This window comes from Neophocaena asiaeorientalis, unplaced genomic scaffold (assembly GCF_003031525.2).
Source record: "Neophocaena asiaeorientalis asiaeorientalis breed wild unplaced genomic scaffold, Neophocaena_asiaeorientalis_V1.1 scaffold148, whole genome shotgun sequence".
Classification (NCBI taxonomy): Eukaryota; Metazoa; Chordata; class Mammalia; order Artiodactyla; family Phocoenidae; genus Neophocaena; species Neophocaena asiaeorientalis.
In genome coordinates this window covers 2,523,209-2,535,947 of record NW_020174050.1, presented here as the reverse complement: position 1 = coordinate 2,535,947, position 12,739 = coordinate 2,523,209, and the positions used below count along the sequence as shown (strand labels likewise).

Here is a 12,739-nt window from a genome sequence, read left to right as displayed (position 1 = left end):
TTACAGGACCTTCTGGTCTCACCAGTAACCAGATCATTTACTGAAACACAAATTAGAGTTCCCTGAATACGCAGGTCTCAGTGCTAATCAGGAAGAGCTTTCTTCTCACCATTATGTTATTTACCAGTGCAGCGTCGAGTTAGAAATTGTCTTCAAACAATAGTGAAAAATAATGGCTGAAATGTAGTGAATTCTTACTATACAGCCTGTGGGCTATATATACATTCTCAAATTTTACGCTTACAGTAATGAAGTAGTACTATTTTTATGCCAATTTTCTAGAAAAGAAAACAGATCTTTAGAGAGGTGAAGGAATCAGCCTGAGGTCACACACCAGTTAGTGCATCTGTGCTTTGATCTGATCACAGGGAGTTCCGTTCCAGAGCCAGCACTTTTAATAACTCTTCTGTACTGTCTAACTGAGTCAAACCCACTACCTTGCTGAAATAATTCATTTTGAGTCACCTACAAGAAGCTGTGTACGTGTGATATAGATGCAGCTTTTCGATGACCAGAGAAACAACCAAAATGTTATCTTTTGGACCAGGACACACTGCTATGTTTCACCAACACTTTGCCCAGATTGCATGGTTTCCAATGGTCAGAAACTCTTGTGTTACTTGAGCAATGCCAACTGGATATTTCATTGGTCAAAACAATATTCTAACTGCATATGACCAGTTCATGAGCCTTCTAATCTCTAAATAGGGATTATTCCTCAATACTACAACCTCTGTCATCAGCTAAACCATTAGAAATCCTAGTATCTCCTTAAGATGAAAGGCAGTGATGAAGTCCAGGCATCCTGAAGTCATATGGATGTTAGGTGGGAAGATTATGTGATAAGGTAGTCAGATTACTACACTGAAAACAATGGAATTGACCCTAGAATTTAACAGTCCTAAAACTAGGAGCCTTGTGACTGAATTGGTTGGTTGTTTGGCCATTGTGAAGGGCTTGCCTCTCAATTGATTTTTTTATTTTTATTTTATTATTATTATTTTTGCGGTATGCAGGCCTCTCACTGCTGTGGCCTCTCCCGCTGCGGAGCACAGGCTCCGGACGCGCAGGCTCAGCGGCCATGGCTCACGGGCCCAGCCGCTCCGCGGCATGCGGGATCCTCCCGGACCGGGGCACGAACCCGCGTCCCCTGCATCGGCAGGTGGACTCTCAACCACTGCGCCACCAGGGAAGCCCGATTTTTTTTTTTTTTTAATTTTGAAAACAGTACATTTTATATTTGACACATATGTAGCACTTCTGCATTGGGTATATGAAGAAATTCATAAAGAAATTCCCAGCCCTTGAAAATTTTATATTTTAACCTGAAAATAAAGAAATTATAGGAAAGATATTTAAGAAAATTTAAAGCAAAATATTGATGCAAAATGGTGATCACAACCATTGCTATATAGTTTACTTAGTCACCTATCTTGCATAGCCAGGAAATTTCTAAGTTGATGCCACTGGTGTACAGGCTCTATGTAGGATTGCTAAAGTTGTTATACATCTGAATTGGGATGGACACAAATGATGATAATCTTACTAACTTACACAGTGTTTTCTCTGTGGCAGACAATGCTTTCATTTAATCTTCCTTACAGCCGTACTCCGTAGGGGAGGAAAGTGAGGCAGTGAGGCGAAAAGAGGTGCAGCATCTGAGGTCATAGAACTTGCAAGTGGCAGAGCTGGGATTTGAACCCGGAAAATATGACTCCAGAATCTTAAATCATCACTACCATACTCTGCCTCAGTGTTACTCATAAAAGCTCAGCTTTAAGCCCAAGGCAACGGCTACTCATAAGAAACCCTAGGGAGGAAGCTCGTGCTCTCGGAAGACTGCAAGAGCTACCCAAACTGAGAATGATGGAAGAAGCACAAACTAAGTGACCAGAATGACCAGCCCTCCTAGAATGGCCACTTACCAAGAGAGAGTGAGGGCAGGATGACCACCTAAGGGTGCTTCTATGTGCAAATGCCCCTCTGGCCCTCAGTGTTCATGATTTGGGAGAAAAGAAGGGTATCTGGCACATGTGAACTTTCCTGAGCATTACACAGTATAAAGTGTTGCAGCAAGTCACCCATGGGGACTGAGGACAGAGAAGTCACAGGTCTCTGCTTTCCAGAAAATTACATTCTAAAGTTAAAGCTTACTGGAAGCTATTCTTTGTTTTCACTTCCCTCAGGCTCTCCTCGTATTTCTGTACGTATTTCGCTTTCAGGAAATTTCTAGTATTACACAGTGGTTCCATCTTTTTCACACTGAGACATGAGCTGACTCTCCACGTTAATCAGTCAACTCCTGAAAGCCAGCCAAACAAGTTATAAGAAATCCTGCACCCTCAAGCCTTGCTCTGATTCAGACATAGCCATCAGTGAAGCTTAGGATGTGATGTGAGCTGGTTCCCAGAACTATTGACATCCCTCAGCTATGGACTCCAAGACCAATGTGCAGTAACGAGCTCGGGACAAATGGAGGGCTTCGTGCTGCAAAAACCAGTCTAAGCGCCACATCTACTCTGTGTGTGCCAAGTAATGCCAATTCACGAGTTGACACTGTCAACACCACTTGATACATTCACCATAAGCTGGAGGATCATTGACAAGCTGCCTCAAGTATGGTCATAGGAAAATTAGGAGGTATTCACTAACGTCAAAGCAAGGATTTTGTCTTATAACTTTGCCAAGTTAACGTTGCATGAAATCATGTGTTTTGAGGTTATTTTCAACACAATATTTATCATATATCTCCTATGAGCCAAGAAATGAATCCACTTCTTGGAATACAAAGATTAATAAGACAGTCACTTCCAGCGAAGAACTCGTAATACAGTATTAGTGGAAGCAACAAATGTCCATGATATATTGATACAACAGGAGCAAAATGTGTCCTCTTTCCTCTCTGATTTTAAATTTGATGTTAACCTAGTCCTTGTTTATAAATAAAAATGTAATTTTGCCTTCTTGGTCTTAGATTTTGAAGAGAGCAACAAAGATCATACTGTTTTCAACTTCTAGGTGAAAACTTTCAAAAAGCTTATGGCAATGCGCTAAGAACTCTTCTACTAGAAACAAAATTTCCAAGATGCAAACTGAAGCCATTCTCAAGTAAAGAAATAAATCAGTTTGGGGGAACCAAACCAGCTGATGATTCCCTGTGGGCCAATGTAATTGCCTAATTCAGAGATAGTCTCAACAATGAAGGACAACTGTTAATGGTGTTTTAAAGACCTACGTTGTCAATACACTAGCATATCCCACTTTTCCCCGCTAAGAGGATCCTGATTTGACCTTGTGCTCTCCACAATGTGACAATGTGAATTCTGCCTAGGAATGAATTATGAGAAATCTAAATCCATAATGATAATCCCATTCTTATTTGTCAGTGATTGGTTCAGGGGTTGACCTGAGACATATTCCTGCTCAGTTAGATGACAGGGCAGTCATCTAGGGAGTCTTCTAGATAGGACTTTTTCCCCTGATTAAATAGAGGTATATAATATATGCTGTCTTTCTATTAAGAGCATTGTCCTGTGTAGGTATGATACCTGTGCAGATATGATACTTGGAGTTTCCACAGTCATCATGATGAAACACATTGTCAATGTGATAGGATCAGGAGAAACTTGATAACATGGTCAAGCTGCTGAGCCATTCCTAAAACCATTATTTCATGACTTCCTGTTACGTGAGATTATAATAAACAATTATTTATGCAAACAAGCAAAGTACTTTGTCCCAAACTCAAAGACAGCAAATAGGAAGGGCTGAGATTTCAAACCTAGATATAGCTGACTCAAACGCCATTGGCTTGGTCGACTATGCCAGGCTAAAGAAGTAAAAAAAAAAAAAAAAAAAGCAAGAAAGTAAAAAATGGATAGTAATCTTGGCTCTCTCCTTTAAAGGCACACCACTAACGTGAATATTCCTGTGTCATAGCCTGGACAAGTCCCAGATCTATTCAGGAGTGGCTGCTTTCTTTGTCAAAAGTCAAGGTCAGCTATGGGGCAGCTGGTAGCAGTCTGACCAGTGGAGTTTAGCCAAATGATCCTGGACAAGACAGTTCAGTTTAAAGCTGCTTTGTGGATTCAAATCTAAATCTCAGCAGTATCAACAATTCTTAAGAGTTTCCAGTGTAAACAATCACTGCCTGAATAAGCAATTCTTCTTGATTTTTAGTTGTGCGTAAATTATCTTCTTTAAAAACTTTTCAGAGCAGTCAAGTTCCTGACGGTGTTCATGTTATGTCAATACTTTAACAATTTTTTTCCTGATAAAATTGTGAGTCATCTTGTACTGAAGACAGAGGTATATATTTTTCATAAGTCAAAGTTACTGATATTTTAAGAAGGGTAGATCAGTTTGAAACACTCCTGGAGAAAGAATAACATTCTCCTATCATGGATAAAAATGACAGTGGCCTCAGAAGTAAAAGCAATTCCTAGGAGAAATGCAAATCAGATCCACAATGAGATATCGCCTCACTCCTGTTAGAAAGGCCATCATCAAAAAGACAAGAGATAGGTGCTGGTGTGGATGTGGAGAAAAGGGAACCCACGTACACCGTTGGTGGGAATGTACATTGGCACAGACACTATGGAAAAGAGTATGGAGATTCCTCAAAAACTTAAAAATGGAACTACCATAGCGTCCAGCGCTTCCACTTCTGGATATTTACCCAAAGAAACCAAAAACACTAATTTGAAAAGATATAGGCACACAGATGTTCATTGCAGCATTATTTACAATAGCCAAGACATGGAAACAACCTAAGTGTGCATCAGCAGATGAATGGATAAAGAAAATATAGTATACACACATACGCACACACACACACACACACACACACACAGGAATGCTATTCAGCCATAAAAAAGGAAGGAAATCCTGCCATTTGTGACACCATGAATGGAGTTTGAGGGCATTATGCTGAGTGAGAAAGACAAATACTACCTGGTATCACTCACACATAGAATCTTAAAAAAAAAAATTCATAGAAAAAGAGAACAAATTTGTGATTACCAGATGCAGGGCGTAAGGGGTAGTGGAATTAGATGAAGGCCGTCCAAATGTACAAAGCTCCAGTTAAAAGACAAATATGCCCTAAGGATGTAATGTACAACACGATGACTACAGTTTACACTGCTGTATTGTTCATTTGAAAGTTGTCGTGAGTGTGGTTCCTAAAAGTTCTCATCAGAAGGAAAACAAATTGTTTGTACTTATATGAGGTGACAGATGTTAACTAAACATATTGTGGTAATTATTTCAAAATATAGGTATGTCAAGTCATTATGCTGTATACCTTAAACTTATACAGTGATGTATGTCGATTATTTCTCAATAAAACTGAAGGGGAAATAAAACTATTCCTAGGAAAGAGAAAGTATTTTTTTTTTTTTTTTTTTCTTTTCAGTACGCGGGCCTCTCACTGTTGTGGCCTCTCCCGTCGCGGAGCACAGGCTCCGGACGCGCAGACTCAGCGGCCATGGCTCACGGGCCCAGCCGCTCCGCGGCATGTGGGATCTTCCCGGACCGGGGCACGAACCCGTGTCCCCTGCATCGGCAGGCGGACTCTCAACCACTGCGCCACCAGGGAAGCCCGAGAAAGTATTTTTATAAAAGGCTTTTTTTTTTTTTCCCAGAACTGGGTGGTGGCGGAAAGAGAAAGGAAAATAAGCATCTGAGTGTCTGGCTGCTCAAAGTGTGGTCCAGGAACAAGCAGCAATGGCATTGCCTAAAAGAGTACTGGAAATGCAGAGGCTCAGGCCCCACCCCAGAGCTATAGGATCAGAACTTGCAAGTTAACTAGACCTCAGGGGAGTCACACGCACATTATCGTTTGAGAAGCAACAGCTTAGAGCAATGATTCTCTAGCTTGGCTGCACTTTGAATTTTCTGCAGAACTTTAAAACAACGCATGGCTGGATCCAACTCCCGGAACTTCTGATTTAATTGTTCTGGGTTACGGTTGGGGCATAGAGGTTTTTCAAAGTTCCCAAGCAATTATGATGTGCAGCCAGGCACTGATTCAGTGGGCTGACAGTGGCATTCCAGTTTGTTTGTTCTCCTCAGTGACACTAGGAAGTGTGTAAGTCTCTCAGTTTTAAACCTGAAGTGATGAGATCCTGTGACAAAAGAATGCTGTAGGATCAGATGTAGGACATTCAATAAGAAGTCATAGAATTCTGAGTGTAGATGTGCTTTACTTTACGTAATAGATCTTTCCTTATAACTTACATGTTCAATGAATCTTTATAAATAAGAATAATTTTTGTGCTCTTTACATCTATCATTCATTGTGCTAGACAATTCTTTTTTAATCATGCCATAAACTCTTACAGAGAAGGTATTATTGTCCCTCTTTCACAGATTTGGAAACTGAGGGCTCAGAGATGTTATTTTCCAAAGTCACGTAAGTTATTTTCCAAAGTCACACACCTGACAAACAGTGATGTCAGGATTTAAGGAGTGGTCTTTCTGTCTCCAAAGCTGATGTTCTTTCCCTTGATCTAATTGCTTCCATATACTTAAGCACAAGTCATATTCCAAACTCATCAAGTTTGTCATTTCTGTAAATACCTAAGATAAATCATTTTGAAAAACAAAGAGCTATTTGAAGGAATCACCCTAATTCATTTACTTTATACATTACGAGGTTTATATAGATTTTTCCAAAGGAATGTAGTCCAAGCTCCATATTTAGTCCTCACTGGATGGGTTTTAAAACAAGTAACCAGGGTTACTTCACCTCCTTTCTTCTTGCTCTCCACTGTCCCACCTCACCACTAGCTTTAATTAAAATGAAATTAAAAAGTTGCAAGCCAAAAGAAAATTACTTTGCTATTGCCATATGCATATATTCAGCTATCCAATTACTTGAGCTGATGGAAGTAAGCAAGGAATAATCAAAACTTTATTGCCCTGTATGGGTTTAGCAGGCCTTCTGTGGTGATTTTCCTAACAAGAAACTATGGAGACCCAGTAAGATGCTGCTGGTACCCTGTATTCAAACCATTTAAGAATGAAATTTACACTGCAAAGGAAATTCCTTATCACGAACACTTGGTGGGGCTTTTTTTGGGAGAATTTATAGCACAATATGCCACAACACATCACTTCTTTAGTACCAGACTGCTGGTCTCTGGGTCAAAGAACAGAGTTTACTTAAAATAAATTAGTTAACTGATAAAAATGCCCTAAGAATGGGAAGAAAAACCTCCAAAACATTCTGGACAGCCTGTACAGGCCCCAACGGATAAGACAATGCCTTAGAGAGTCCATCAAATGGCGACTTCACCTGAAAATATATTGTTCCCAATACTTAGAAATTGGCAAGCACTATGCTAAGTGCTGTGTATGCATCATTTCACTGAAAACTCATAGCAGCTCTACAAAGATTCTACTAATTTCATCTTACAAACGAAGGTGCGGAGGCAAGGAGAGGTTAAGCGACGTGCATAAAACCATACTGCTTGTAACTGTCGACCTAAGAATTGAACGACTGCAAGCTGTCTAGATCCCATGTCTTTAGCCCAATACTGCCACTTAGAGGTAAAATGGGATATCACTTCCAATAGGTCAAAGATTTAAAATGGAAAGTCCTGGACAGGCCTGACCAGCATCTATTCCCTCTGTTCCTCCTACACAATAGATCTCTGATTTTCCTTTAAGGAAATATCTGTAGTAACCATGTAGTAATCACGCAGTAACCGCGATGTGAAAGTGGACTTATCCATTTCCACAGTTCCAGTTGACAGTCAATCAGCCTATTCTCAAACCCCTTGCAACTATGGTCAATGTACCTTAGTTCAATCTGCCTGAAGAACAGGAAATATCATTTGATATGTAAGAAGTGCCACTTTCTGCCCTGGAAACGGACAAGGAAGCCTGTCGCCCCTTCGTGACCATGCATCTCTGTGACTGTGGGGTGACGTCTGGCTGGGGATAAAGCCAGAATGAAGAAACAGAACCAAGCTCTTAACCAAAACGTGTCTGATGTGGGATCCTCCTTTGGTTTTCAGTTACAAGAGCCAATAAATCCACATTATTGTTTAAATCCCCTTGACTCAGGTTTTCTGCAACTGAAAGCTCTTCATTGATAAATAGACACCAACACTGTATACTTTGGTGTTTGAAATGACTTTAAATGAGGGATTTACTTTCTACATGCTATAGTTTTAATAAGGGCTTACTTGTGGACATCTTCCTGGGATAAAAGATATAGAATTATATCCAGACCCAAGCAGTAATCAGATCATTTTTATACAGCTTATCTAGATTTTGTCATTTGAAATTCATGATAGGTTCATAAGACTAAAGGAGTTCACACCGAGTCAGTCATATTACTATTCACCAACTTGTGTAACTGTGTGAAATACAAGTTACGTCAAACTCAAGGAAAACAAACTTCTTTTTCCTAGCATTATGGGAGTTTTATTTGGAAGTGAACTTTTAACTATCAGTACAAACGCCAAGATACTACAAAAAACATCCACAGGAAATTCTTTCATCTTTTTTTGAATTGTTCACAAATATTTCCTACATAATCCAACATACAACAGAGAAATGGTACATCTTTTTCTTTCAATTTTCATACAATGGAAAAACAAGAATATATATATTTTTTACAAAGTTTAGCTAATAGACACTACCAAGCTGACAGTTTCTATAGGTGAGAAATTATCTAATAAAAATAATCATAATTTATTTAGCATCAGTCTCTTCCATAACCAAGTATTATTCTGATTAATAAAACTTGCCACCATTAGGCTTCTGGTATATTCTTATACCAACTACTCCATCTGTTGTATTGCTCCCCACCTTGGTTCTTCACAATTACAAACAGAAGATCGTTGCAAAGTAGGGGCAAGCATTTGCAAAAACAGACAAAAATCACCAGCTTATTATAAGCATGAATGTATGGTGGAATTTCCTCCCAAGCAATGGACTTTCAAATCACTTAAATCACCAATGTGACTTCTTGAGTATCTTGAATGTGTCAAGATATTTTGCCTAAGCCCAAGAAGAGATGCATTTATTTATATCCAACAGAGGACTGAAAATTAAACTTAGTGTTTAGTTTGGGGACAGTTTGGGGGCAATTCAGCCATTTTAAAAATGACCGTCTCACAGATGAATGGATAAAGAAGATGTGGTAATATATACAATGGAATACTACTCAGCCATAAAAAGAAACGAAATTAAGTTATTTGTAGTGAGGTGGATGGACCTAGAATCTGTCATACAGAGTGAAGTAAGTCAGAAAGAGAAAAACAAATACCGTATGCTAACACATATATATGGCATCTAAAAAAAATGGTTCTGAAGAACCTAGGGGCAGGACAGGAATAAAGACGCAGACGTAGGAAATGGGCTTGAAGACAAGGGGAGGGGGAAGGGTAAGCTGGGACGAGTTGAGAGAGTGGCATGGACATATATACACTACCAAATGTAAAATAGATAGCTAGTGGGAAGCAGCCACATAGCACAGGGAGATCATCTCGGTGCTTTGTGACCACCTAGAGGGGTGGGATAGGGAGGGTGGGAGGGAGGGAGACGCAAGAGGGAGGGGATATGGGGATATATGTATAGCTGACTCACTTTGTTATAAAGCAGAAATTAACACACCATTGTAAAGCAATTATACTCCAATAAAGATGTTAAAAAAAAAAGTCTTTAAAAAAATGACCACCAAAAACAGGTTCACTAAATTTATTTTAAAAATCATAAAACGTTTCTTACAAAAGAGCATTACATTCTGCACACTGATCTGAATAGATGTCAGGGACATATGGACTATTGTTACTTTTCCTCCCTGTCCCACTCCCCCAAATGTTACAGTGGCCACAAAGCAAAGTTTCACAATAATTACATGGGGGGATTTTTTTTTTAAACCACCAACAATGAACAGAAATTAAAATTCACTCACTCTGCTGCTGTTCCAAAATTGCATTGTTTGTTTTTGCACACCCTCCCCCAACCCCCAACTCTATTTGTAAGGAACTAAGACAGTTCACCTGGTGAACTGCAAAGATTTCACTACATGTCAAACACAGAGCACCTATGAAACAGAGGAATGTTGGCTTTTCAAACAGAAGCAGACTTAAAAAAAAAAAAGATGCAGGACTCCTCCAGTTCTTCACTAGTCTTAGAAAAACTTTCCAGAATACTGCTTCACACTATAAAAAAGAAAACAATATCTTGCATTAGAATCCTTCAGCATCTGCATACTGCTTCACACTGTCCTGCAGCAAATACTGTGCATTCTGTATCTGGTCCTGTGTTCCTGTAATGGTAATGATCCGATCTTCGGACCCTTCTAAAGGCTCATCAATTTTGATCGAAGCTCCTGACTCATGACGGGTTTGTTTAATCCGCTGACCACATTTGCCAATAATCGATCCAGCCAAATCTGTGGGAATAGTTACTTTTGTAGTAATAATAGGTCCACCAAGATCACCATATGAGCCACGACGCCCTGCATAGGGGTAATCATGTCCAGAGCCACCCTGTGGTTCATAAGCCATCTGTCACTCTGATGAGCTCCATGTATGTACTGCAGAGTCCCAGGTTTCATCAGCACTGAAACCAACCATGCCATCATAATGGTCTCCAGGTCTCCCTCTTCTGTCATAGGCGATTAGCTCTCCTCCTGTAAGTGGTGGTGGTGGAGGAAGAAGAAGATTCCGAGCTCTGCCACCACCCCAGCCCCCTTGTCCAGGAGGAGGTCCTTGACGATGGCTCATATCATCATAATCCCTTCTGGATGGAGGCATGGGACGCCCACCCCGACCTGGAGGCATTCTCAAAACCACCTCTTGCCCGCATGGGAAATCCCAAGGGACGTCCACGGAGGTCATCAAACATTGTAAAACCACCATAATCATAGGCTTCATCGTAAAAATTGGGATTATATGTCTGAGCACATCCTTTGATGGGGGGCTCTGATATAAGATCAAGGATGATCTTTATGCACTCTACAACCTTAAAAGGTTTTCCTCCAGTAAGAACTACTCTGTCAGTGGATTGAGGACAACGTTCCTGGAAAAGCTTGATTGTTGTCTGAGTGTTCTCTTGAAACTCTTTGATTTTAACACCTTTGACCCCAATAATTCCTCCAGCCAGACTCTGATGAATCAACAGTCTCAACTCGGCCATCAAAGTTGCGTCCTTTATAGTGTCGGTAATTTAAGCATTCCATAGCATCAGATTGGAGCGAGAGCTGGCTGATTGCAGTGGGTGATGGCAACTGCAGGCCCTCTTCCAAGGTAGGGATGATTTGCTTCAGAATTTCTCTAACTGTTTCAATATCAGCACTGATACTCAATATGTGCTCGGGGCCACTGCTGTCTGGGACTGAAACACGGGCATTGCAGTCTGTATGGAGAGCCTTAATATTCTTGCCTCCTTTTCCAACCACTGCCCCAGCATTCTTGCTCTGAAACAGAATGCGTAATTCAACCACCTCATCAGTGTGTCTAGATCTTTTAAAAGCTTGTTCCTCTTCCATATCTTCAGCAGGGTGTTTACCAAGTTCGCCACTGGTTTCGGTGTTGGGAAAGGCTTCCTCTGGCCGTTCAGTTTCCATTTTCTTGCATTAAAGGGACACACCAATCAGTTATTAAATATATCCTTGCAGGGCAGAACTGAAGTGTTCTGGGCGGGACCAACTGACACCCTAGTGCTGCAGTAGCTTGTAGGCCGCAAATAAGCGGGAAGTAGGCAAGACGTCGAGGTTGATGCAGCAAAGAAACAGAGGATAATGACACCTGCCGAGGAAAACAAGCTTTATTTTCTGACAATTTGGAGCAAATGTTATCAGTCATAGGTACCTTTTAGTCTAAGAACAGGAAATGATGTTGAGAAATAAAACATGACTGAAAGGAATGTTTCTCATTTTGTTCAAAACCGTTTCCTCTATGAACTTTTCCTCTAGGAATTCAAAGAATTACATAGATGGAGCATTACTCAGTCTCTCCACTGACCTCACTTATTGACAGTTGGGAATTTTGGCTTCCCCATGTCAGTACCCTGACTCAGGTCTTTCTACTTATTTACCTGCAGGGAGTTGACTCAGAGGAAACCTCAGAGTTTCAAAATGCCTTACAGGCAAATGGCAAAACATGCACCAGCCAAACAGAAACTGGATTGTCATCTTTCCATAAGCATTTCTATGTTTCTATGATAAGTAAATAAATAAAGATCACATTTATTAAAATACTTGGAAAGGAGGAAGATTGCCAAGCATTTAACAAAATTATTGTTGACCTATTACATGTCTAAAGAAAAGAATACTGAAAAATCGAGGAAATCTGGAGAGAAAATACTGTGTAAATTAGAGATGTGAACCTGGAAAGCTAGATTAGGATACATCGAGGTTACCTGCAATGCTCTAGCCAAGTTAAGTTGAAATTACTAATAAGTGAAGTAAAGGAGGTGTCACACCCTCCACTGGGACACCACCGTGTTTGAACAAGCAGTGTGTGCTGCTCGTTGTGTGAGGGAGAAATCACACCTTGGGGAGGACGTATCTCATGAAAATGGCATTCATTCAGAAGAACTTATTTTTAAATTTGGACTTGCATTAGGTGATTTGGGGGGAGGGTTAGGAAACAGGGCTTCGCTCTGGACTGAATGTTGTCAGAAAGTGGGGCAATTCTATGGTTGGGTCTCTTATTAAATCTTACCTAGACAAAGGGATATCAAGACTGAGGCTAAAACTGTAACGAGTAAAGAA

General features: G+C 40.3%; 1 protein-coding gene across 1 annotated transcript; it reads right to left on the bottom strand.

The window, feature by feature from the left end:
* Positions 1–10,150: 10,150 nt before the first annotated feature.
* LOC112405657 (heterogeneous nuclear ribonucleoprotein K-like) lies at positions 10,151–11,590 on the bottom strand. The gene is given in 4 exon segments (XM_024754149.1): positions 10,151–10,181; positions 10,234–10,809; positions 10,811–11,157; positions 11,159–11,590. Coding segments are annotated over 4 exon segments (1,386 nt in total).
* Positions 11,591–12,739: the final 1,149 nt, after the last annotated feature.